Here is a 26,036-nt window from a genome sequence, read left to right as displayed (position 1 = left end):
TGTAAAAATCATCAGTGCCTTTGCACATTGACTTATAAAATTAAGCTCATTGTATCTTGTCATTTTATTAATTAGTCTTCATATAGATTTCATTTTTAAGTAATGTGTATTTCTGACCAGCTAAATAAAAATTCTATGTTATTGGTTGCCAGAATAATACCATAATTTCTGAGTACTAGTTAGTCTCTGGATGTGCAAACCCTGTTTTGTAGAGTTGTAACACAAAACATAATTACAAAGTTGTTATTTGTGGCCTTTTATATTATATGTAAATTATACAATAATTTGTTACTTCTAAAATATTTAACTCCTTTTGTGAAATATTGTGCTTGGCTTTTAGAACCAGTGATGAAAGTAAGTTCTGGAATATGGTTCCTTATGTTAGGAAATTAATGAAGTTACATAAGCATAGATCCTGGTTGATATCTCACTTAATTACTCTTCGTAATTTAAGAAAAAGGGTTCTGAATTCTGTTGGTCCTATATGTCTTTCATAATGATTTAGAAAAAAGTAAAAAACTTGAATAAGTTCAGGGTATGCGAAGAAAACTGTATTATTTGTTAATGACCAATAATTTTGGTTAATTATATCATAAAAAGAATAATTTAGGGGGAATGCAGTGAAATCTTTAACCTCTTTGTATGTTATGAAAATGACCTTCAAGTTGACTCTTTAGAATTTTGAGGGGGAAAAATTCAACATTTTTCAGTTATTAAATACGGAATTTTATAGTGTTTTACAAATACCTTGTTTTTTTTTTCTATTTTTTTTTTTTAATTTTGAGAGAGAGAGAGAGCAAGCAAGCAAATGAGAAGAGGGGCAGAGGGAGAGGTATAGAGAGAATATTAAGCAGGCTTCATGCCCAGCTCAGAGCCTGACTCAGGACTTGATCTCAAGACCCTGAGATCATGACCTGGGCCAAAATCCAGAGTTGGCAGCTTAAGGACCTCCCCGCCCTTGTTTATTTCATTTAATTTATTTTTTTATAAATACCTTGTTTAAAACTTTATTTCTCCTGAAAATGGAACTTTTCCTTTTCTACCTTCTCTTTTAGTTGATTCCTTTTATTGATGCAGTTCTCAAAGACGCAAGATTGCAAGATGGGCAGCTGTTTAACCATTTAGCCGAAACTTTAAGTTCCTGGGAAGCCAAAGCAGATGTGGAAAAAGATGATAAAAAAGCTCACAGTTTGGACAAAGTGCTGCTAAATTTTTGGGAAAGACTGTCAGAGATCTGTGTGGAGAAAATCAATGAGCCAGAAGCTGATGTGAAATCCGTGTCAGGTGTATCTAACCTGCTACAGGTCCTTCAGAAGCCAAAGAGCTCACTGAAGTCGAATAAAAAAAAAGTTGGTAAGGTTAGATTTGCCGATGAGCTGCCTGAAAGTAATAAGGAGAATGAAAAATGTGTTTCCTCAGAAGGTGAGAACAGTGAAAGCTCTGAATTAATGACTGAACCTTCTCTCACTCATAATTGTTCAGAGCTTATATCGCCGCTAAGGAAGAAACCTTTGGAAGACTTGGTCTGTAAACTAGCAATGATGAGTTTTAACTATGTCAATGAGCAAAAGTCAGAGCAACATCTGAGGTTCCTTTCTACTCTGCTCAGCTCTTTCTCTTCAACCCAAGTATTTAAAATGCTGTTAGGTGATGAAAAACAGAGTACTGTCAAAGCCAAGCCTCTTGAAATAGCCAGACTTGCACAAAAAAATCCTGCAGTGCAGTTTTTATACCAGAAACTGATTGGTTGGCTAAATGAAGATCCAAGGAAGGATGCTGGTTTCTTGGTGGACATTTTATACAGTGCCCTCCGTTGCTGTGACAATAATATGGAGAGAAAATATATCTTGGATGATCTCATTGAGGTATTGTTGTTGTCTATCTCTTTATTTATTTATTTATTTAAAGATTTTATTATTTGACAGACAGATCACAAGTAGGCAGAGAGGCAGGCAGAGAGAGAGGAGGAAGTAGGCTCCCTGCTGGATCCCAGGACCCTAAAACCATGACCTGAGCCGAAGGCAGAGGCTTCAACCCACTGAGCCACCCAGGTGCCTCTGTCTGTCTCTTTAAACTGTAATGGTTTATATTGCCACAATAATTATAGATAAAAGTAGAATGAGACCCACATGGAGGTTATTCTTGGGTGGTTTCTTGGGTGTGAATATCTATTTAAAGAAGAGCAATATATTCTTTCCAATTTTAGTATATGTGCTGCCAAAGCAAGCACAAGCAATGTATTCTTTATTGTGATGGGGAAGTGTGTGAGACCAGTATGTGTTCAGTAAGTATGGTAAGTTGATGAATGCTTGGTAATAAAAGGCAGAGGTTTTTAGTCTACTTTTTAAAGTTGAAGTTGCTAAAAAAGTTTTTAATTTTGTAGTGATTACATGGTGACTTCATTCCTTCTAGCAGATTATTTCTCTCTCCTCTTTCAGGGGGATCTGAAGTGGAATTCTATTCTTCAGGTCATCGAAAAGGTATCTTAGGGATTTTTTTTCTCCTTTTTTTGTATTTGTGGGTATAGGAAAATTAAAACCAGTCATATTCACATGCTGTTAGAGAACTTCCTTCTTATTGTACCTTTCTTCCCACTATTGGGAAAGCTTTTGCTGTTTGCTTTTCTGAGGTATTATTTTTCTGGATAGGAGTATCCGCAAAGAGGGACTAGACTCTGGAAAATCCAGTGTTTCTCCCCTAACAGATAACAAAGGGAGAGTTAAACATTTGATTACCTTTAAATTAAGACTATAAATTTTACCCTTAATCTAGTTACGCTTTCTTCTATAGACATGGATTGAGCGGTTTTAGGTTTGGCTAGAACACCTCAGGAAATTGAGTTTGTCCCACTTTGGAATACTGTACGGTAAATTAAGATCTTGCAGGCTTTGTCTGATTGCCACTTGACTAAATAAGAAAATTAGTGATAAAAATAATGAAAAGAAATCAAGGAACCTAAGCCATTTAGAAGTTTTAGAAATGGCTTAAGTGTTTTATCCTAATGAAGAAGATGTAATGACACAATACTTCCAACCATAGAAATGTTTAGACTGGTTACCTAAAATTTTTTTATTTTACCATTTTTTATTATTTTTAAATTTTATACAGATAACTTTTTTTTTTTCGTAAAGATTTTATTTATTTATCAGAGAGAGAGAGGGGGAGAGAGCGAGCACAGGCAGACAGAATGGCAGGCAGAGGCAGAGGGAGAAGCAGGCTCCCTGCTGAGCAAGGAGCCCGATGTGGGATGGGACTCGATGTGGGATGGGACTCGGCTGGGATCATGACCTGAGCCGAAGGCAGCTGCTTAACCAACTGAGCCACCCAGGCGTCCCCAGATAACTTTTTAATTTACAGGTTTTTTTTCCTCTATCTTTATTTCAATTATGGTAAAAGCCCCATAATAAAACTTGCCATCTTAACTATTTCTGAGTTTACAGTTCAGTGGTGTCAACTGTTTTCATAGTATTGTGAACCAGTCTCCAGAATTTATCTTGGAAAACTGAAACTCTATGCCCACTAAATAGTGACTATTTCCCCCAGTAGTTTTTTTTTTTTTACAAAATAAATACAGAATATTAATTTACTGCTTTTCAGTCAGAGATATAACATATCAGAGAGCATTTGCATTAGTTTATCCAGTATCTTCTCTCTCAAAAGGCAGGGTATATGAAAAGCCAAATTATCAGAAAACTACTTGGTAAGTCTAGAATCAGAGCAAAAAGGGTTGGTAATTTGATAAGAGAAGACCATTTCCAACCTAGGAATGCACTTGGCAGGTAGTTCAAATACTCATATCTGTTTGGAAAACTATCCCTTCCTGACTACCTGGTCTCTTCAAACCCCTTAAAGCTGGTCAGTTTCTGTGGATTTGTTAAAACATTAGTATTGTACTTCATGTCTTGCTAACTTGAGAGACATTTAGAAGTTTACTTCCTGGATTCTATAAAATAGATCAGTTTTATTTAGTAAACTGTATTAGCAAAGCCAATGTTAGAGCTATCCAGACTCTAGTTTTTCTTTTTTGTGCAACTTGATTAGAGTTATAAAGTCAGCTTCTTTAAACACAAACCTGAATTTTGTAACCGGAAAAGGACTTTAGAGATTTTCTAGGTTAATCTTCATTTCTAAAATGAAGAAAGAGGCCCAGGTTGGTTAAGAGATTTGTTCAAGGTCGTAAAGCTTAGGCTAAAATAAAAATTCTGGTTACCTAAGTTTCTTAAATAAGAGGATTAACAGTTTTTTAGGCACTACCCAATCCGCACTTGGATTTTTTTTTTTTCCAGATTGCTTTGAAATGAACCAAGTTGCAAATTCCTTTCTTGTCAGCCCTAAAGCAAAAGAAGCTCTGGAAACATGGATCAGCATGCTTTTGGGGGTGGATTTACAGTTTTTTTTTTTCTCTTGCTTTCCCACTCCATGAAAATAAACCAGTTGCTGTTAGGTATCTGGCCTCAGTTACTGTTGCAGAGAATAAGAGGAAATAAGAAGGCCCATTGTTCATATTGAAGTAGCTTACCACCATTAAATAATAGTTCTTTAATTTTAGTAAAATTAATGAACAAAAATTTAAAATATAGAGCATTTTAAAGTCTGTCTTTTCAAGTTCATCCATTCATTATTCATTGAACATATCTGCAGTGTTGATAGCAGGTATCAAAGAAGTTTAAGACAGTCTCTACTCTCAAGGAACTTACAATCCCATTGGAAACAAGACATACACAGATGAAACATTATAAATAATAATACAATCCAGTAAGTGCTTTAGAAATTCAGAGAAAAGCAGTGCAGAGTATGGACTAGAGTGGATGGGGGAGATTTCGTAAAGCAGGTGGGCTTTGTAATAATTCCGAGAGAATGGATGGGATTTTGATAAGTAAAGAAGAGGGGAAATATTTGTGGTTGGGAAGATAGCATGAGTAAAGCATGAAAGTGTATGTAAGCAAGGCCTAGTGGGGAACAGAGACAATACCAGCTTTCTTAGAACTTGAGGAAGAGTGGGGGGCCATGATGATGAAGGGAGGTAATATAGTACAAGTAATATTTTAGGCAGATACATTTTTTGATCTTCCTTCTAATCTTTGCTTTGATTTTATGGTTTTAGGCATGTTCTAGTTCAGATAAACATGCTTTAGTAACTCCTTGGCTAAAAGGAGAAATCCTTGGAGAGAAGTTGACAGCCTTGGCAGATCACCTTTGTAGTAAGGACTTGGAATCCTCAGGATCTTCTGAATCTTACTTCTCAGAAAGATGGGCTCTTCTAAGCTTGGTATTATCCCAACATGTTAAAAATGGTAGGCAAATATATGTCTTTTGTTTTTTAGTAGGGAATAAATTTTCACTTTTGGGGAGGGGTTCCACATTTGCTTGTAATTGATTGAAAATAACAAGACTTCGTTCAGATATTTTAATCTTATTAGCACCCTAAATGTTTATTAATCTTTCTTGCATGACTTGGAAGACATTGTAATACTTTCAGTTTTATATTCTAAGGGGTTTTAAATAACAAAACTGTCCAGTAATTTTGTAAAGCATTGCTTTTTTTCTTTTTACTTAATTAAAATTTTTTTTTTTTACATGAGGGCTTTTATGTGTGAGAGATCAGATTGATTTGTTGGTATAAGTTCTTTTGTCTACTACATTTTTTAATACACAGATTTAATATTTTTTAAATTTTTAAAATATTTTAAAATATTTTTATATTAATATTATAATTTATTTTTTAAAGTTTTTTTGTCTGTGTGAACTTTTTTCCCTCTAGATTACTTGATTGAAGAAGTATATGTGGAGAGAATTATTGTTAAACTTCATGAAACTTTATCCAAAGGAAAGGAATTGTCAGAAGCTGAAAATAATGACTTGTCAGTGTCTTTTATCTGTGATGTGGCCTATAACTATTTCAGCTCAGCAAAAGGATGCTTGCTAATGCCATCATCTGAAGACTTATTATTAACTCTCTTTCAGTTATGTGCTCAGAGCAAAGAAAAAACACATTTGCCAGGTAATAGCCTACTGCTCAAATGTTTTGTTGGGAATCTCCGGCTCTGACCTTCATAGTGTAAGTGCCCAGGCTTTATTAATTGAATCATAATGTACTTGAAAGTTGAAAGCATTTTGATTAAAGGGGTGCAGATCTTAAACACTTTCAGCTTCAGAAACCAAGTTAAAGATGGATATAGACATTATGTCTAAGTTCTTTCTTGATACCAAAGATAACAGTTTAAGAAGGGGCCATGATAGATGAGTTAGAATCTTAGCCTCTTTACTGAGTGGCTGTGGTTTGGCAAGTTGCTTAATTTCTTAAATGTCTCAACTCCACACTCATTAAGGGGGAGGTATTAATATGTCTTTCTCTTCTTCACTGTTGGTAGATATCAAAAAAATTGAAATTGCCTTTTTAAGGACTATATTGCCTTATATATTAATTGAGACTTACTTATGAAAGGAATGTTAAAAAATACTACTATTGTTACCCCTCCTCCCACACCCTTTTATACTAACTTCTCTATTTGGAAAAGGTGTAATAAATTTTCACATCTCCAAAAAGAAGAGTGCTCTTGTAAATAAGTTCAGAGAGGAAGAAAGCTAACTTTAAAAATCTTAACTTTTATTTACATGGCATGAGCTACCTTGTATCGTTACAAATTTATGATATAATTATTTTGTTTTGGAAAAATTTTCTATTTTCCTTTTTTAGCAGTATCTTAAAAATCTCAAGTCTGCACTGAGTTATTTCAGACATTTTGTACTGATGATAGTTGCTTCACAGGGATTACAAATTACTGTTGACATCTTGATTTTAGACTTTCTTGTCTGTAAACTGAAAAATACTTGGCTCTCTGGTGTGAATTTATTGATCCACCAAACTGGCAATACGTATAAACAGAGTACCTTCCTACGTTTGTCTGCTCTGTGGCTGAAGAACCAAGTTCAGTCTTCATCTTTGGATATCAAAAGGTAATTAATGTCTTTTGTGCTCATTTGCTCATTTGCTCTCTCTTTAATGCCTGATCACTGTCTTGAAATAAGATCCCATGATTAATATGAATGAATATGAAAAACAATTTGCTATATAAGAAATCTATAGGATATAAGAAATCTGTGGGACTTGGGGCACCTGGATGGCTCAGTTGGTTGAGCATCTGCCTTCAACTCAGGTCATGATCCCAGGGTCCTGGGATCGAGCCCCTGCATCGGGCTCCGTACTCAGCAGGAAGCCTGCTTCTCCCTCTCACACTCCCTTTGCTTGTGTTCCCTCTCTTGCTGTGTCTCTCTGTCAAATAAATAAATAAAATCTTAAAAAAAAAATCTATAGGACTCTAAGAGAAGATCCAGACAAAAAGATTTTTCCAAAAGGAATTTGTTTTAATGATCATTCATTTAAACTCCCTTAGTTGAAGAGTGATTTGTTTTAGAATATTTGCTGGACTCCAGATTTATGCTCAGTGATGTGATGGTGGTGCCATCCTGTTTCTTGTGGGCTGGTGTGGATTATAGCAATGACCTCTCATGGCCACCACACACAGTGATTATTCTTCATTATTTTGGGGGACCTGGTAGCCACTGTTTTAAGGTGTTGAATTGCAAATATATTTCACAACTCATGCCTAAATCCGTATGTAAAAGTGAAAAACCAAGAGAATGCTTCCAGAGGCTATTAGGGTTAGGTCATATATTTTTCTGAACATCATGGTTTTGTTCATACAGTAAGGTATCTGTATTTCAGAAATATCTGATCTGAAATAAGTCAAGGCCCCTTCATTCTGAGGTAGAAGCAGCACTCAATTCCAAATCATAAATAATGGATTAAATCCACAATTTTGCTGTGTGTACGTTGAATTTAGGGTAGAGGAGTTGCTTAGCTTCATTTTTTACTAGGCTTTCATTCAGGTAAGTTGTTAACCTGCCACAGGGTATTTAATCTGTACCAGGGTGTTCAAGTTAGTCATAGCGTAACCATAATAGCTATGTTGTTTGCATTATTTTCAGTCTTCAAGTCCTCTTGTCTGCTGTTGATGACTTGCTAAATGCACTTTTAGAAAGTGAGGATACTAATCTTTTGGGAGTATATATTGGAAGTGTAATGCCAAGTAACAGTGAATGGGAGAAGATGAGACAGTCTCTTCCTATGCAGGTATGTTTAAGATTGAACTGTGCTTGTCTTATTCTGAAGTTTGGACTTTGTGCAGCCTTGGACATTTTTATTTTGTTCTGGGGGAAAGAAAAAGTAAACAAACTGTCTTCTTTTGGAGGGAGGAGAAAAAAAGGTGAAATGAGTATTTGCTTTGCCTTTACATCTCTGAATGCTCATATATTGGATGTTTGTTTGTAAGACAGTGGCAGTTGCTGTGGTGAATTGAAGGAGTCTTAAATACACATGTTGATAATTTCCTAAAGTAAAACCCAAACTTGTAGACTTCTGTGATTTTGCTAATAAACTAGTAATAACTTCACTTTTGAAGTTATTCTAATAACATTTTGAAGATACTCTAATAATTTCATTTTTGTTCCCTGTCTTAATTGTATAGGTAGTAGATAATTTAGAATATCTAATGATTTTGTATATAATTGAATGTATTCTTTTTACAGTGGTTGCATAGACCTCTTTTAGAAGGAAGATTGAGTTTGAATTATGAGTGTTTCAAAACAGATTTTAAAGAACAAGATACAAAGAAACTTCCCAGCCATTTGTGTACTTCAGCATTATTGAGCAAAATGGTATTAGTTGCACTGAAAAAGGAAATAGTCCTAGAAAATAATGAGCTTGAGAAAATAAGTAAGTATATATGAGCATTCAGATATAATAGAAATGTTTTGAAATAATTACAATTTTGGAAGAATTTTTATTAACCTGCAATTTAGTTAAGAATCTTCCATTCCTATTAGCTGTTTTAGTGATTAAAAACCTGAGGTTACTTGAATGATGAGTGGTAAATTGCAGATTGGGTGGACACATACTAAAATCTTGCTATAATCTTGTTAGCTGTAGAGCAGAATTTGGTATACTATACTATCAATTACTGAAGCTCGTAAGACAGGTAGATCCTATGGCATATATCCTTAAAGAAAGTGGTTAAGTGAGTCTAGTATTTCATCAAGGATTCTGAATTTTCAGTTCTTGAACCACTATATCTTTGTGTTCATAGGGATATGTGTGTATCTATATACACACACACCACACACACACACACACATTTTTTTTTTTTCCTGGCAAATAGAGGTTCAAATGTTGAATTCCAAGGGGATTTTGGACTTAAAAAAATTCCCTGATTCCAGGAAATGGTGTAGAATTGTAGGAAGCAATGTGACCTATACAAAATGGTATTAAAGGTACAGAGGATTTGCATAATTTCTCTGTCTTGTTTGTAAGCCTTCAGCTATAGCATAGTTAGTAGAAGAGAACATATGTCCTGGGGAAGCAAGCTTCTCCACCTGCAGTTAAGGGCGAGGAGTTTAGTACAGTTTCCATTGCCCACAGAGGGAATCTATACAAAATAGAACTGGAAATCAGAGTGATGATCTTTGTAACACTTGTTCTTGTTAACTGTGTTACTAATGACAAACTGACAACATTATGTATTTAATCTCCTTATCAATCCTATCAGATATTATTGCTGTTGTTTTTCTCACCTTGTTGTTTTCTTATCTTGAGTTGATTAAAGTTACTTAGCTTGTAAGGGAGAGGATTAGATTTTGAGTCAGGTCTCAAGTATTCTGACTCCAAAATCTATATGTGGCTTTACAAGAGAGAGTTGTGACTAATTATGTAGTCTACTATGATATGCTAGGTTTTGTGATAGGTACTGGTCATTGAATTCTCACAGCACTCCCTGTGGCAGATTTTCATACTCTGATAACTATACGTACAGCTCGTTTGAATCCAGACCAGTCAGTCTGTCGTGGAGATCCCCACCCTATTTACTATATCATGGTATTTCCCATTTCTTAACATTGGCTTGACCTTCTCATTTCAGGTGTTGGGTTCCTTAGTTGTTTTTTCCTGTAAGTATCTTGTTAACACTTGTGGCAAAAATAGTAGGAAGATTCTTCCAGTGTTTCTGGTAACTTAGGCTTGTTGCATTCTTAACTAATCAGAAAAGGAACCAAGTAAGATTTGGAAGGAGACTCATATTTTGTATCGAATATTCTCAGAATTCATTATCATAAAACATCTCAAAGCAGATTTGAAAATCAGTTTATAGACTGATGGACATAGCAGTATTAGAAAATGGGACAGAGAAGTGAAAATGATCAAAGGCCTCTTCACAGAACACTCTTGATGTATTGTCCATTCTATAGTTGCAGAACTGCTCTATTCACTGCAGTGGTATGAGGAATTAGATAATCCGCCTGTTTTTCTAACTGGATTTTGTGAAATGCTTCAAAAGATGAATATTACATATGATAACTTATGTGGACTTGGTAATACTTCTGGCCTTTTACAGCTGTTATTTAACAGGTAAGAATTCCTTTCAACTTCCATTTTTATATGATAATTTTACTCATTTTTGGCTTTGTTTCTGTAAAATGTAAGCTCACTTCATGCTAATCCTTCAGTCAGAGGATTGATCTAAATTAAACCCAATTCTTTTTTTTTTAAAGATTTTTTAAAATATTATTTATTTATTTATTTGACAGACAAAGATCACAAGTAGACAGAGAGGCAGGCAGAGAGAGAGAGAGAGGAGGAAGCAGGCTCCCTGCAGAGGAGAGAGCCCGACGCAGGGCTCCATCCCAGGACCCTGGGATAATGACCCGAGCCAAAGCAGAGGCTTTAACCCACTGAGCCACCCAGGCATCCCTAAAGATTTTATTTATATATTTGAGACACAGAGAAAGCGCAAGCAGGGGGAGGGATATAGGGAGAGGGAGAAGCAGACTCCCCGCTGAGCAGAGAGCCTGACTCCGGGCTAGATCCCGGGGTCCCAGGATCATGACCTGAGCCAAACAAAGGCAGGCACTTTACCAACTAAAACACCCAGGTGCCCTACATTAAACCCAGTTCTTAATGATAAATACTTTGTGGATTCAAGTTCTCGATTTACTCATCGAGATATTTGAACTTTGCCTGTGTTCTTAAATCCATAAATACATTCAAGAATGGGACAGATGACAATGAAGGAAACAGAAACTTTGTAGAAGTTGTTTTGGTATCTGTGATCCGTCCTTCCACTATTCTCAGATCTAAGCTTTTACTTTGCATGTTGATACAGATATGTCTTTTTTTTTTTTTTAAGATTTTATTTATTTATTTGACAGAGATCACAGGTAGGCAGAGAGGCAGACAGAGAGAGGAGGGGAAGCAGGCTCCCTGCTGAGCAGAGAGCCCGATCCGGGGCTTGATCCCAGGATCCTGGGATCGTGGCCTGAGCTGCCCACAGAGGCTTTAACCCACTGAGCCACCCAGGTACCCCCCAGATGTGTCTTAAGATTATAACCACGGGGGCACCTGGGGGGCTTAGTGGGTTAAGCATCTGCCTTCAGCTCAGGTCATTACCCCAGGGTCCTGGGATCGAGCTTCGTATCAGGCTCCCTGCTCAGCAGCGAGGCTGCTTCTCCCCTCCTTCCTGCTCATGCTCTCACTATCTGTGTCTCTCTTAAATAAAAAAATAAAATAGTTAAAAAAGTTATAGCCACAAAACCTTCTTACCTGGTTGAGGAAGTAGGTATTACAGTAATCATATCAGTTTTAGCAGTTAGTATTTAGCCTGTTGAAATTACTGTGTTGAACTGCTTCCCTTTGTTTTTCACTAGCCAATAGTGTTTTGAGTATGCTCTATAGTTTCAGGGGTCCCAGGCTGAGCACATCTTTCTCTGCAATCTCAGTCCATGTACTTGACACTTAGAACTTTTGCTGAACTTTTACCTTGGTTCTTCAGCATTAACCAGCCTTGGTGTCCTGTGGAATATGTCCTTTTACCAGCTGCAGACTCTAGTGCTCAAGCCTAATCTCCTCTGTTGGGATTCGAAGGGCTTTGGGATGAGAGTTCAGTACCAGTTGTAAAGGAGTGTTGAAAGCCCAAGTCTCCCAGTCCATTCAGTAATGACCATTGTTTTGGGGCAAAAGCCCTATGTGAATTGATACCCTCACGAGATAATTTACTTAATTCTGTAAAGGAATCAGGCAAATAGTCTTTAAAAATCTTAAACACTATGAAAATGGATTTTTTCCTTTTTCTTTTTTAGATCCATGGAAAATGGCACCCTTTGGTCTCTCATTATTGCTAAGTTGATCCTTTCCCGAAGTGTTTCATCGGATGAAGTAAAACGGCATTACAGGAGAAAAGAAGGGTATTCTTACTTAAAATGTTTGTACTTTGTAGTTTGTTGTATTTGGTTACTTTGGCAACCCCAACTAATGAATAATCAAGGTTATTTCTTAAACAAGGTTTAAGAAATGAAATTAAATGAAAGGAAATGAGAATTGAAAGATTTTATTTGTTTATTTGTGCGGGGAGAGAGAGAGAGAGAGAGGGTGAGCGAGCATACACAGAGGGAGAGGGAGAAGCAGACTCCGTGCTCAGCAGGGGACCTGATGTGGAGCTTGATCCCAGGACCCTGGGATCATGACCTGGAGCAGAAGGCAGAGGATTAACCAACTGAGCCACTCAGGTGGCCACCCCGCCACCCGATTCTGATTATAAAAGTAATAGGGAATTAACTAGAGAAGTATTAGAACTAATTACTAATGATGGATTTATACTTGACAGAAAAATCAAAAACTATTCTATTCAGTAGTAATTAAAAATGACATAGGAAAAACGAGAGTCTATTCACAATGACAACAAAACTGTACCTAGAAATAAATTTACAAAAAAAATACAATATAAAACTTTAGTAAAGATTACAAAAGAAGGTGGGAAGATAAATTATAAAAATGGTTGTATCAATCTCTAATTGCAGTGCAATCTCAATAAAATTCCAGCAATATTTTTTGAAAAACTTGACAAACTGCCTTTGAAGAAAAAATGCTCAAGAATTGATAGGGGGGAAAAATGGTAGGAAATTTCTGAAAAAGTGAAAAGGACTTGCCCTACCAATAAAATAAGTAATATTAAATTGATGAATAGATAAGTCATTGGATCAAGATACAGAGTCCAGAAACTAATCCACACAGATACGAGGATTTAGTTTTTGATGCAGGTGGCCTTTCAAATTAGAGGCGTGAGTCAATAATATATGATGTTAGGAAAATTGGAATGTTTGAAAAAAATAGCGAGGTACCTCTCTCTTAACATTAAACACAAAGATGAAGTCCAGATGAGAGCTAAATGTAAATAACAGATCTATATAAAAGTATCAAGGGAAAATAAGAGACTCTGTATAATCTTATGGGGAAGATCTTAAAGCACAAAAACCCAGAATCTGTAAAACAAGTGATAGATATTTTTGTAAAAATGAAAACTTCTAGCAACATAAGTACCCATCAATAGATGAATGGATAAACAAAAAATGTGGTACACACAAACAACGGAATATTACTCAGCCTTTATTTTATTTTATTTTATTTTTTTAAGATTTTATTTATTTATTTGACAGAGAGAAATCACAAGTAGATGGAGAGGCAGGCAGAGAGAGAGAGAGAGGGAAGCAGGCTCTCCGCTGAGCAGAGAGCCCGATGCGGGACTCCATCCCAGGACTCTGAGATCATGACCTGAGCCGAAGGCAGCGGCTTAACCCACTGAGCCACCCAGGCGCCCTATTACTCAGCCTTTAAAAGGAAGGAGATTCTGACACATCTTATAACGTGGATAAACCGTGAGGACATTTATGCTAAGTGGAGAAAACCAGGCCTAAATGACAAATATTATATGATTCCTTTTATGTGAGATATCTAGAGTAGTCAAATTCATAGAGACAGCAGATCAAATTGTGGTTGCTAGGAACCAAGGAGAGGGGAAGTGGGGAGTTCTTGTTTAGTGAAAATTTAGTAGAAAATTTAGCAGATACCAATTTTGTGAACTGAAAAGACTTCCAGAGATTGGTTGCACAGCATTGTGAATGTACTTAACACTACTGAGCTTACACTTAAAATAGTTAATTTGGTAAAAATTTGGTAAATTAATGTGTATTTTACCCATAAGTAAAATTTTTTAGAAAAAGAAAACTTCTGTATGACAAAAATGGAGTAACCAAAGGTTAAAGGACAAGTGACAAAATGGGAAAAAACATTTATAAATTAACAAAAACTTAATGTCCATGATATACAAATAGCTTCTATTAATCAGTAAAACCATCCAAATTAAAAAACGTATCAAGGACTTTAACAGGTAATTCATATATTAGTCAGATAATCAATGGTCATTTCATTTGTGAAATGTGAAATATGAAAGGATTTGCCATAGTAATAACGATAGAAATACAAATTAAAAGAAGCACATTTTATCTGTCATCTTGCTAGAAATTAAGAAGATCCATTAAGTGTGCAGTCACACTTGTTTTGGTGACAGTATAAACTGATTATGCTTTTTAGGAAAGCAATTTGAAATTAACAAAATATAAGACATACATATCCTTTGCTCTTGTAATTTCTACTTCTAGGAATCTAGACTAGTATTTTGTTTGCGCATATGCAGAATAATACCTTGCTCACAGACATTTATTGCAACTTTATTTGTAAGGGCAAAATTTGGGAGAAAAATCAATGTCCACTACTAGGGGCAATAGTTAAATTATGATAGTATGGAATATTTTTCTTTTTGTTCTTAATTTAGTTATGTAGCTTTAAAATAGAAAGTAATTTATACAATATATTCTGATATAGAAAATTCTGATACTCTATATTCTGATATAGATATATATTCTGATATAAGTGGCGAGTATATTTAGAGTTAACAGTATATTTAGAGTGATCTCATTATATGAATAAAATTCAAGTATATATATGCACTTAAATCAACTATCAACTCATAGAAAGGAAACAACTGGTACTGTTTAAATGAGTCTTTTGACTTTTAAGGAGAACATAATCACCATATATTGTATAATTAAAAAATTTCTACATGGGGGTGAAGTTATATATGCTTATGTTAAAAATTAGAAGCCTGTAAAAAGGAGAAAAAAGCAGCAGAAAATATCCACAATTCCATCATCCAGAACCAACAGCTGTCAATCTCGTCATTGTTTCCTTTTTTACCCCATACACTTAATATAGTGGCATTATTAGTCTTTTTGAATATTCTGAAGGAGAAAGAATTTTCTGAAACCACTGCATGTTTTGGATAAATATAATTCATATTTTTCCTTTTCTTTGAACAGTTTTTTCCCACTAACAGAAGGTAATATGCATACCATTCAAAGTCTCTGTCCATTTTTGTCAAAAGAAGACAAGAAAGAATTCATTGCTCAATGTATACCTCCCCTTTTGGCCTGGACTAAGGAAGATCTTTGCAGTACTAACGGTTAGTGCTTGATAATAAATATTTCTTTAATTATTGCTTGAGATAAAAGAAGTATTTCTTAACATCTAAATCCAAATCTAGCAGAGATTAATTGAATTGCAGCTGATTTATTCCTAGTTCATACTTTTGCTACTTAACAAGTTGGCAGTCAATAGGATGAGAGTCATTGTAGACTGTTAACCATTTTGTAGTGCAGAAATGATACAGACTTAAGGGAAGATTAAAACATATATCCTTTCATTGTTTATTTGTCCATAACATTTTTAGCTATGCTTAATTTCTCCCTTGTCAACCAATGATTAACATCTAAAGGTAACAGAGAAATAGCTTTTTTTAAATTTTTAACTTTTTTGGGCCCTCTGTACTCTTAATAGTTCATTTGTTTATTAATTTAATAAACACTTACTGAATATGGCTCTTTGGCAGTTCCTTTTGTAAAGAGGACAGATATAAAGTTATATCGTGATACCCAATGTATCAGAAACACATCCTGCTTTGTGTGTCAAAGCAGCAGACCAGGAGTTCCCCACTCTGCATTGAGGCATCAGTAGTGATTTCATAAAAAAAATTTACCCGGGCGGATGAAGGATGGTTTTTCCTATGGATGTAGTTGGGAACAGGCATTTGAGGTACACAGAAACATGAAAGAGTTTATAGAGTTCAGTTTGGCTGGCATTTGGGGTAGAAAAGGCTGGGGACAAAGGGTGTAAGATGCACAAGGATCTGGATTTTGGACTTTAAGAGGTAGGCAGTAAGGAGCTGTTGGCTCAAATTAAGAGCCTACTAGGAGAGCAGTGGTACGGTCTCATTAGAAAGATTATTTTGATAACTGTGACAGGTGGATGTGAGAGAAGAGAGATTGCGGTAGAAGACAGACAGGAAGCTATTGGAATGTCTTTATTTTTTTAATGTTTATTTTATTTATTTTTTAGAGGGGGGAGGGGCAGGGGGAGAGAGAGAATCTTAAGCAGGCTTCATGCCCTGCGTGGCAGTGCTCATCTCCAAACCCTGAGATCATGACCTGAGCTGAAATCAATGAGTTAGAACTCTTAATTGACTGAGCCACCAGGTAGGTGCCCCTGGGATAATCTTTTTTTTTTTTAAGATTTTATGTATTTATTTGATAGAGAGAGAGAGGTCACAAGTAGGCAGAGAGAGAAGGAGGGGAAGCAGGCTCCCTGCTGAGCAGAGAGCCCGATGCAGGGCTCAATCCCAGGACCCTGAGATCATGACCCGAGCTGAAGGTAGAGGCTTTAACCCACTGAGCCACCCAGGCACCCCGACCCTGGGATAATCTTAATGAGAGATAAACAGAGCTTAAATCAAGGCATACATGAAAGAGAGGGGCTGGAAATGAAAGAGATTAAGGAAATAGAATTGATGGGGGTCTGTGATTCTATTTCTGAATTGGGTAGAAGGAAGTAGGGAAGGGGTAAACAGGGAGCCAGTGTTAAATTAAGCTGGCTGTGGAGTATTACTCAAAATGGAGATTGTCTGTCGACTAGATGGAAATACTGCTTTCAAAGCCGAGGTCATATAAGTGGTAGCATAATCTGTAAATGAGGATGAGCTTGTCCAGGGAGAGTGAAGAGTGAGAAGAATATCAAGGGAACACCAGTACATAGACAGATGGGTTGTGTGGGTGGGGGGAGACGGGAGAATAAGGACTAAAGATAAAAGCAGAGGAGGAAGTTTTAGGTAGTATTCACCACCTGTGTTAAATGCCGCAGAAGGTCAAATAAAATTCAGGACTGGAAAGTGTCCATTAACTTTGGGATTATTGGAATGAAGAGTAGTGAGAAAGGGGAGGCAGATAGTTTGTTCTAAGTGTTCAGTGAAAATGGCTGTAGAAAGAAGGCGAGAGCTGGAAATGAATTGAAGGTCAGAGGGAAAATCGGTGTTGCAGGGAAGAAGGAGTAGAAGATAGAGAGACTGATGATCTCTCCCACCGAGAGGAGAGGGGTGGGATCTACTGAGAAGATACCAGCCTTTTGTAGGGGGAGTGACTTTCTTCTAGGAGAAGTTAGGAGAAATGTAGGATGGATGCAGATGTGAATAAAGAGAGGGTAGGGACCTCGATGTATTCCTTACAAATAAGCTTTGTGTCTCTTTGGGCTATGTCATTTCATGAGTGAAAACTGGATTGCAGATTTTAAGAAGGATAGTGAAAGTTTGAACGTAGGGGAAGAAGAACACACCTATCAATAAACATTTGTCAAAAAGAATTACCCTATGGCGCCCAAAGCCAGCCGATGTAAAAAAAAAAAAAAAAAATTATTGTGGCATTAAGCTGTGTAGTTGTGTTCATTGACAGAGTAAGATTGTAGGATCAGGCAGGGACTTGCAGTTCTGGAATGGGGATGCAGTTGAACTGGTTGTGCATAGAGGACAGGGGGACCTAATGGGAGTGCAGGTGGTTTCTCCAGCACACATTATAACTGATGGATGGCCAAGGGGAAAAAGGGGCAGAAGACAAGGCTGCAGTGTCACACAGCTGTTTGCAGTCACACAAACAGTTGTGTGGAGGCCCTATAGGAGGAGGAATGTCTTTGAGATTTGACAACTAATTTTGCTCTTTCAACCAAAACAATGCAGTAGAATTAGCTAACAAATAGTTTTAAACATATAGTTGTTAGAAAATCTGTTGTTTCTGATTACACTTGAGCTCAGCCTATTCAGTTTTGCTCTGTTTCATTTTGTTTTAAGAGGACTTAAAAAATTGCTCTGCCTTTAAAGGAAGATTAAATATATCATGCATTTTTTTTTTCTTTATTCCTCGGTTCCTTTTTACCTACAGGATAAAAACCCAAGTCCTTGGTTTGGCCTGTTGGACATTTTACAATCTTATTGCAACTGATTTCCCCAGTTTTACTTCTTTTTGCTTCCATCCTGGATCCTGACCATGTTAAATCTTCATGATTTTTGAACATTATATACTTTTTTTCAGTTTTATTGAAAAATTATTGACATACAACACTATATAAGTTTCAGGTATACAGCATGATAGTTTGATTTACATATATTGTGAGGTGATTACCACAGTAGGTTCAGCTCACATCCATCTTCTCATATAGATATAATAAGACAGGAAAAAAAATTTCCTCCTGATGTCAACTCAAGATTAACTTTTAGCAGCTTTCCTATATATTATATAGTAGTGTTAGCTGTAGTCATCATGTACTTTATATCCCTAGTAATTATTTATCATATAACTGGAAGCTTGTGGCTATAATCCTTCCTCCAAGCCCTGCCCTTCCCCATCCTCTCCCCCTGGTAACCACAGTCTAATCTCTTTTCTATGAGTTTGGATTTGATTTGGTATGGTTTGATTCCACGTACAAGTTAGATTATACAGTATTTTTCTTTGACTTATTTCACTTTAGCATAATGTCTTCAAGGTCCATCCATGTTGTCACAAATGGTGAGATATCCTTTCTTTTCTGGCTGTGAACAGTACTCCATTCTATATATATACATACTACAACTTCTTTTCCATTTCATTCATTGATGAAGCCTTGGGTTGTTTCTATGTCTTGTCTATTGTAAATAATACTGCTATGAACATGGGGGTGCAGATACCTTTTGGAGTCAGTGTTTTGTTTCCTTTGGATATACATTGACCTTTGGACAACATGGGTTTGAATTGTGTGGGTCCACTGCTATGTAAACGTTTTTTCAATTAAATACAGTATAGTATTATAAAAGTATTTTCTCTTATGATTTTCTGGCATTTTCTTTTTTCTAGCTTACTTTATTAGAAGAATATAGTTAATATATATGTGTTAATGTCAGTGTAATTGTTAAGGCTTCCAGTCAACAGTAGGCTGTTAGTAGTGAAGTTTTGGGGGAGTTAGAAGTTATGTACAGATTTTCAAGTACATGGATGGGGGCTTGGCGCCCCACCCCCCACATTATATGAACTTTAACTATATTCTCAGAAATGGAATTACTGGATCATATGGTAGTTCTATTTTTAATTTTTTGAGGACGTCCATACTGTTTTCTATAGTGGCTGTGCCATTTTACAGTCTCACCAACAGGGCATAAGGGGTCCATTTTCTTCATAGCCATGCCAGCATTTGACATCTTATCTTTTTTATGATGTCCCTTCTGATAAGTGTGAAATAATATCTCATTGTGGTTTTAATTTGCATTTCCCTAATGACTAATGATGTTGAGCATCACTTTATATATCATTTGGCCTTAAGAATTTTTTTTGGAAAAATGTGTATTCAGGCCCCTTACCCTTTTTAAAATTGGGCTAATTGTTTTTTGCTGTTAAGTTCTGTGTGAATTCTTTATATATTTTGAATATTAATCCCTTACTGGATATATGGTTTGCAAATAATTTTTCCCATTCTGTAGGTTGTCTTTTTACTTTGTTGATGATTTATTTTGCTGTGCAGAAACTTTTTAGTCTGATGTAGTCCCACTTGTTTATTTTTTATTTTGCTTGTGCTTTTGGAGTCGTATCCAAAAATTAATTACCAAGGTGCATGTCAAGAGCTTTATTACTGTTTTCTTCTGGGAATTTCATAGTTTTATATATTTAAATCTTTAATTGATTTTAGTTAATTTTTGTAAGTGATAAAAGATATGGGGCCAGTTTTATTATTTTACATGTGAATAACCAATTATCCCAGCACCATTTATTGAAGGGACTATCTTTCTCTATTTAGTATTCTTGGATCTCTTGTCAAATATTGATTGATCATATTTTGGGCTCTCAGTTCTGTTTCATTTGTCATTTGTCTGTTTTTTGCCCTATTATACTGTCTTGATGACTGTAATAGCTTTAGAGTATAGCATGACATCAGGAAGTGTGGTACTTCCTGCTTTGTTCTTTCACAGGATTTCTTTGGCTATTCAGGGTCTTTCATGGTTCTTTATACATTTTAAGAGTGTTTTCTCTGCTTCTGTAAAAAATGCCAGTGGAATTTCACATAGGGATTTCATTGAATCTATGGATGGCTTTTGGTAGTATCGATATTTTTAACAATATTCTTCCAATCCATGACATGGAATACCTTTTTACTTATTTGTGTCTTTGATGTCTTTCATTAATGTCTTGTAGCTTTCAATGTAGAGAGATCTTTCATTTTCTTACATTTATTCCTAAGGGGTTTTTTATGCCATTGTAAATAGGATTTCTTTCTTTCTTTCTTTCTTTCTTTTTTTTATTTTTTCAGAATATTTGTTGCTGTTGTATAGAAATGTTACTGATTTTTTTTTTGAAGATTTTATTTATTTATTTGACAGAGAGAGAGAGATCACAAGTAGGCAGAGAGGCAGGCAGAGAGGAGGAAGCAGGCTCCCCACGGAGCCGAGATCATGACCTGAGCCAAAGGCAGAGGCTTAACCCACTGAGCCACCCAGGCACCCCGAAATGTTACTGATTTTTGTATGTTCATTTTGTATCCTGCAACTTGACTGAATTCCCTGTCTAATACTTTTTTGCTTGAGTCTTTAGGATTTTTCTTTATATTATATCTTGTCATCTGAAAAGAGACAATTTTCTTTCCTCCTTTCCATTTCTGGTACATTTTATTTCTATTTATTGTCTGGTTGTTTTAGGTAGGACTTCTAGTACTATGTTGAACAGGAATGATAAGAGCAGGCATTGTTGTCTTGTTCCTAATCTTAGAGGAAAAGCTTTCAGCCTCTCAGCGTTGAGTATGATGTTAGCTGTAGGCTTGTGATTTATGGACTTTGTTATAGTGTGATATGTTATTTCTATACCTAATCTGTTAAAAATTTTTCATTATGAATGAATGTTGAATTTTGTCAGATGCTTTTCTCTGTGTGTACTGAGATGATCATATGATTCCTTTCTTTCATCTTATTAATGTGATGCATCACATTGATTTGCATTTATTGAACCATCTTTGCATTCCAGGGATAAATCCCCCTTGGTCATGGTGAATGATCTTTTTAATGTGCTGCTGTATTCAGTTTGTTAGTATCTTATTGAGTTTTTCATCTATATTCATTAGGGCATTTGCCTGTAGTTTTCTTTTCTAGTAGTCTCTTTTTCTAGTTTTGGTATCAGGATAATGCTAGCCTTGTAAAAGCAGTTTGGGAGTATTCCCTCCCCTTCAATTTTTTGGAAGAGTTTAAGAAAGATTAATGTTGGTTCTTCTTTAAATATTTGGTGAAATTTACCAGTCAAGCCATCTGGCTCTGGGTTTTTCTTCATTAGATTTTTCTTTTTTTTTTTTTTTAAAGATTTTATTTATTTATCAGAGAGAGAGAGGGGGAGAGAGCGAGCACAGGCAGACAGAATGGCAGGCAGAGGCAGAGGGAGAAGCAGGCTCCCTGCCGAGCAAGGAGCCCGATGTGGGACTCGATCCAGGACGCTGGGATCATGACCTGAGCCGAAGGCAGCTGCTTAACCAACTGAGCCACCCAGGCGTCCCTCTTCATTAGATTTTTCATTGGTGATTCAGTTTCCTTATTAGTAATTAGTCTATTCAGATTTTGTTTCTTCCTTAGTCAATCTTGGCAAATTGTATGTTTCCTAGAGTTTTTCTGCTTCTCCAAGGTTGTCCAGTTTGTTGGCATATTGTTGTTCAACAGTAGCCTCTTACGATCTTTTGAATTAACCAGGTGATACCAGTTGTAATTTCTCCTTTTTCATTTTTAGTTTTGTTGATAGTCCTTTCTCTTTTTTTATTCCCCTGGTTAGTCTAGATAAGGATTTGTCATTTTTGTTCAAAAATCATCTCTTTGTTTAATCTTTTTTTAATGAATTATCTATTCTCTGTTTAATTTATTTCTGCTCCAATCTTTTTTTTTTTTTTTAAAGATTTTATTTATTTATTTGACAGAGAGAGAGATCACAAATAGGCAGAGAGACAGACAGAGAGAGAGATGAGGAGAAGCAGGCTCCCTGCTTGGCAGAGAGCCCCATGCGGGACTCGATCCCAGGCCCCTGGGATCATGACCTGAGCCGAAGGTAGAGGCTCAACCCACTGAGCCACCCAGGCGCCCCTCTGCTCCAATCTTTATTTTTTTCTTTCTTCTGCTGACTTTAGGCTCACTTTATTCTTTTGCTAGTTCCTTAAGGCATAGAGTTAGGTAGTTTATATGGGGATCTTTTTTGCTTCTTAGTGTAGGCATTTATTACTGTGAACTTCCCTGTTAGAATTGCATTTGCTGCATCCCGCAAAGTTCTGGTATATTGTGTTTACATTTTTGTTTATCTCAAAAATGTTTTAGTTCCCCTTTATTTTCTTCTTTGATCCATTGGTTGCTTAGGGGAGTGTAGTTTAATTTCCTTGTGAATTTTTAATTTTTCACTTGTTACTGATTTCTAGTTTCTTGCCAATATGGTCAGAGAAAGTACTTGATATGATTTCAGGTTTTTTGAATTTGCTGATTGTTTTGTTGTCTAGTCTATGGTTTATCTTACAAAGTGGTCCTTGTGTGCTTGAGAGGAAATCTGCATTCTGCTGTTGGATAGAATGGAAGCAAAAATGTTCTAAATATTATCAACATAGAAATATAAGATGTAATTTTGTTTTAGTAAGTACATATATATTAGTTAGGATATAGGAGTCTTTTCTTCTGTTTATATCTGTTAGGTCCATTTGATCTATAGTATGTTTAAGTCCACTGTTTACTTATGGATTTTTTGGATAATCTATCTTCATTGTTGAAAATGCCGTATAAAATTTCCAACTATTACTATATCACTATTTCTCCTTTTAACTCTGTTCGTTTTTGCTTTACATATTTAGGTGCTCCAATATTGAATGCATAAATATTTACAATTATAATATCTTTTCGATATACTGAACTTTCATCATATTATAACCATCTTTGTTGCTTTTTACCATTTTTAAAGTCTGTTTTGTCTAAGTAAAGACACATCACATTTTATTGCCTTTTGCTTTATTATACTTTGCAGATACGGTGTTTTTTTCCTTTTTATAAATTGGAAGTTTATGGTAACCCTGCATCAAGCAAGTTTGTCACCTCCATTTTTCCAACAGCACTTGTTTACTTCAGGTTTTTATATTTTGGTAATTAAAATATTTCAAACTTTTTCATTATTACTGTATTTCTTCTGGTGATGTGTGAGCAGTGATCTTTGATATTACTGTTGTAATTGTTTTGGGGTGCCATAGGCTATGCCCATGTAAGATAGCTAACTTAATAAGTTGTGGTGTGTTCTGACTATTCTATCAACTGGCCATTCCCCTGTCTGTCTCCCTCTCCTTGGGCTTGCATAGTCCCGGCCAGTTAATAACCCTACAGTGGCCTCTGTGTGTTCAAGTGAAAGGAACAGTCACATGTCTCACATTTTAAATCAAAGGCTAGAAATGATTAAGCTTGGTGAGAAAGTCATGTTGAAAGTGAAGATAGTTTTGAAAGGTAGACCCGTCAAGCCAAACAGCTAAGTTGTGAGTGCAAAGGAAAAGTTCTTGAAGGAAATGAAAATTGTTCTCCATTGAATACATAAATGATAGGGAAGCAAAACAGCCATACTGCTGATGTGGACGTTTTAGTGGTTTCAATAGAAGGTTAAGCCAGCTACAACATTCCCTGTAGGTCCTAACTTTCTTCAGTTCTAAGAAGGCTAAATGAGGTGAAGAAGCTTCAGAAAAGAAGTTTGAAGCTAGGAGAGGTGGATTCATGAGGTTTAAGGAAAGACACCATCTCTGTAACGTAACAGTGCAAGGTGAAGCAGTAAATCCTGACACATAAGCTATCCAGTTATCCAGAAGAGCTAGCTAAGGTAATTAATGAAAGTGGCTACACTAATGACAGGTTTTCAATATAAATGAAACAGCCTTCTACTGAAGGATACCATTTAAGACTTTCATAGAGGAAAAAGTCAATGGCTGGCTTCAAAGAATAAGCTGATTCTCTTGTTAGGGACTGATGCAGCTTATGACTTTAAATTGGAGTCATTCCTCATTTACCATTGTTGTTGCAGTTCACATTTTTAAAATATTGTATAATTAGTAGCAAACTTTTTAGTTAGGGTTATTTTTACTAATTTTTTTAAAGATTTTAAAATTTTATTTTAGAGTAAGATTACAAGTGGGGGGAAGAGCAAAGGGAGAGAATCCTGAGCAGACTCTTCGCTAAGCTTAGAGCTTGATGCAGGGCTCAGTCCCACTACCCATGAAACCATGACCCAAGTTGAAACCAATAGTCAGATGCCCAACCAACTGAGTCACCCAGGAACCTCTATTTTTACTATATTAAGACAATATATAGTTTATTTATTTATTTTTGAAGAGAGAGAAAGTGCATGCACACATGCCCATGAGTGGCAGGGTGTGGGCAGAGGGAAAGCAGGAGAGAGAATCTTAAAGCAAGTTCCATGCTCAACACAGAGCCTGATGTGGGGCTCATGACCCTGAGATCATGACCTGAGCCAAAATCAGTAATCGGAGGCCTAACTGACTGAGTCTCCCAGGCACGTGTAATTTTACTATATTTTTTAAAAACTTTGAACTAGAGTTGTGAGTTATATACCATAGTTACCATATTGCAGAATCCAACTACAACTATATATTTACCATTACCAATGAGATTTATACCTTTTTATATTTTTATGTAGCTAACTAGTATTTTATTTCCACTCAAAAAACTCCCTTTAGCATTTTTTGTAAAGTAAGCCTGGTGGTAATGAACTATCTTAGCTTTATTTTGCCCAGGAAAGTTTTTATCCCTCCTGCATTTCTGAAGGACAGCTTTGCCAGGTATAGAATTCTTTCATTATTTTATTTTTTTTAATTTATTTTTTATTTTTCTTAAGATTTTATTTATTTATTTGACAGACAGAGATCACAAGTAGGCAGAGAGGCAGGCAGAGAGAGAGGAGGAAGCAGGCTCCCTGCTGAGCAGAGAGCCGGATGTGGGGCTCCATCCCAGGACTCTGGGATCATGACCCGAGCCGAAGGCAGAGGCTTTAACCCACTGAGCCACCCAGGCGCCCCCTCTTTCATTATTTTAAATATGTCATCCATTCTCTCCTGGTTTGAAAAGTTTCTGTAGAGAATTCGCTGATACTCTTATGGGGGTTCCCATGTGTGTAAATTTTCCCTTGTGCTCCTCTTAAAATTCTTCCTTTATCTTTGACTTTTGACAGTTTAATTATGACTTAGTGTAGCCCTGTTCACGTTCAGTTTATTCCCATGTAATTATCCTTATGGATCTAGATGTCCATTTCTCTACAGGATCAGAAAGTTTTCAACCATGATTGTTTTAAATATACTTTCTGTCCCTTTTTCTTCTCCTGGAATTACCATAATGTGAATTTTTTTTTTTCATTGCATCCCAAAATTCCCATAGGGTTTCTTTTTTTTTTTCATTTTACCCCAGTGTCCTATCCGCAAAGTCTCTGATTCTTCTGCATGGTTGAGTCTACTTTTGAAATGTTTGAATTCAGTTCAGTTACTATATTTTTCAACTCCCAAGATTTCCGTTTTTTTTTTTTTTTTTTGATAGCTGCAGTTTCCTTATCAAACTTCTCAATTTGTTCATGCATTTTTCCTAATTTTGCTTAGTTTTCTTTTCTGTAGTTTGCCAAACTTCTTTAAGAGAATTATTCTGAATTCTTTGTCTGACAATTTATACATTTTTCATGTCCTTTAGGATCAATTATTTAGAGTTTTACTA

The 26,036-nt window shown here is 35.9% G+C and overlaps 1 protein-coding gene across 2 annotated transcripts in view; it reads left to right on the top strand.

Annotated features, from left to right (window-relative positions):
* Positions 1-26,036, top strand: part of LTN1 (listerin E3 ubiquitin protein ligase 1) — a 69,269-nt gene that overhangs the window by 19,975 nt on the left and 23,258 nt on the right. For both annotated transcript variants that reach the window (XM_032353361.1, XM_032353353.1), the window contains exons 10-19: positions 1,056-1,865; positions 2,439-2,480; positions 5,105-5,294; positions 5,762-6,001; positions 6,804-6,957; positions 7,990-8,134; positions 8,590-8,776; positions 10,300-10,459; positions 12,187-12,291; positions 15,259-15,401. In XM_032353361.1, the coding sequence (XP_032209252.1) occupies positions 1,056-1,865; positions 2,439-2,480; positions 5,105-5,294; positions 5,762-6,001; positions 6,804-6,957; positions 7,990-8,134; positions 8,590-8,776; positions 10,300-10,459; positions 12,187-12,291; positions 15,259-15,401 (2,176 nt within the window). The remainder of the gene's footprint in view (positions 1-1,055; positions 1,866-2,438; positions 2,481-5,104; positions 5,295-5,761; positions 6,002-6,803; positions 6,958-7,989; positions 8,135-8,589; positions 8,777-10,299; positions 10,460-12,186; positions 12,292-15,258; positions 15,402-26,036) is intronic.

Source organism: Mustela erminea, chromosome 1 (assembly GCF_009829155.1).
Source record: "Mustela erminea isolate mMusErm1 chromosome 1, mMusErm1.Pri, whole genome shotgun sequence".
Classification (NCBI taxonomy): Eukaryota; Metazoa; Chordata; class Mammalia; order Carnivora; family Mustelidae; genus Mustela; species Mustela erminea.
This window is presented reverse-complemented; position numbering and strand designations above follow the sequence as displayed.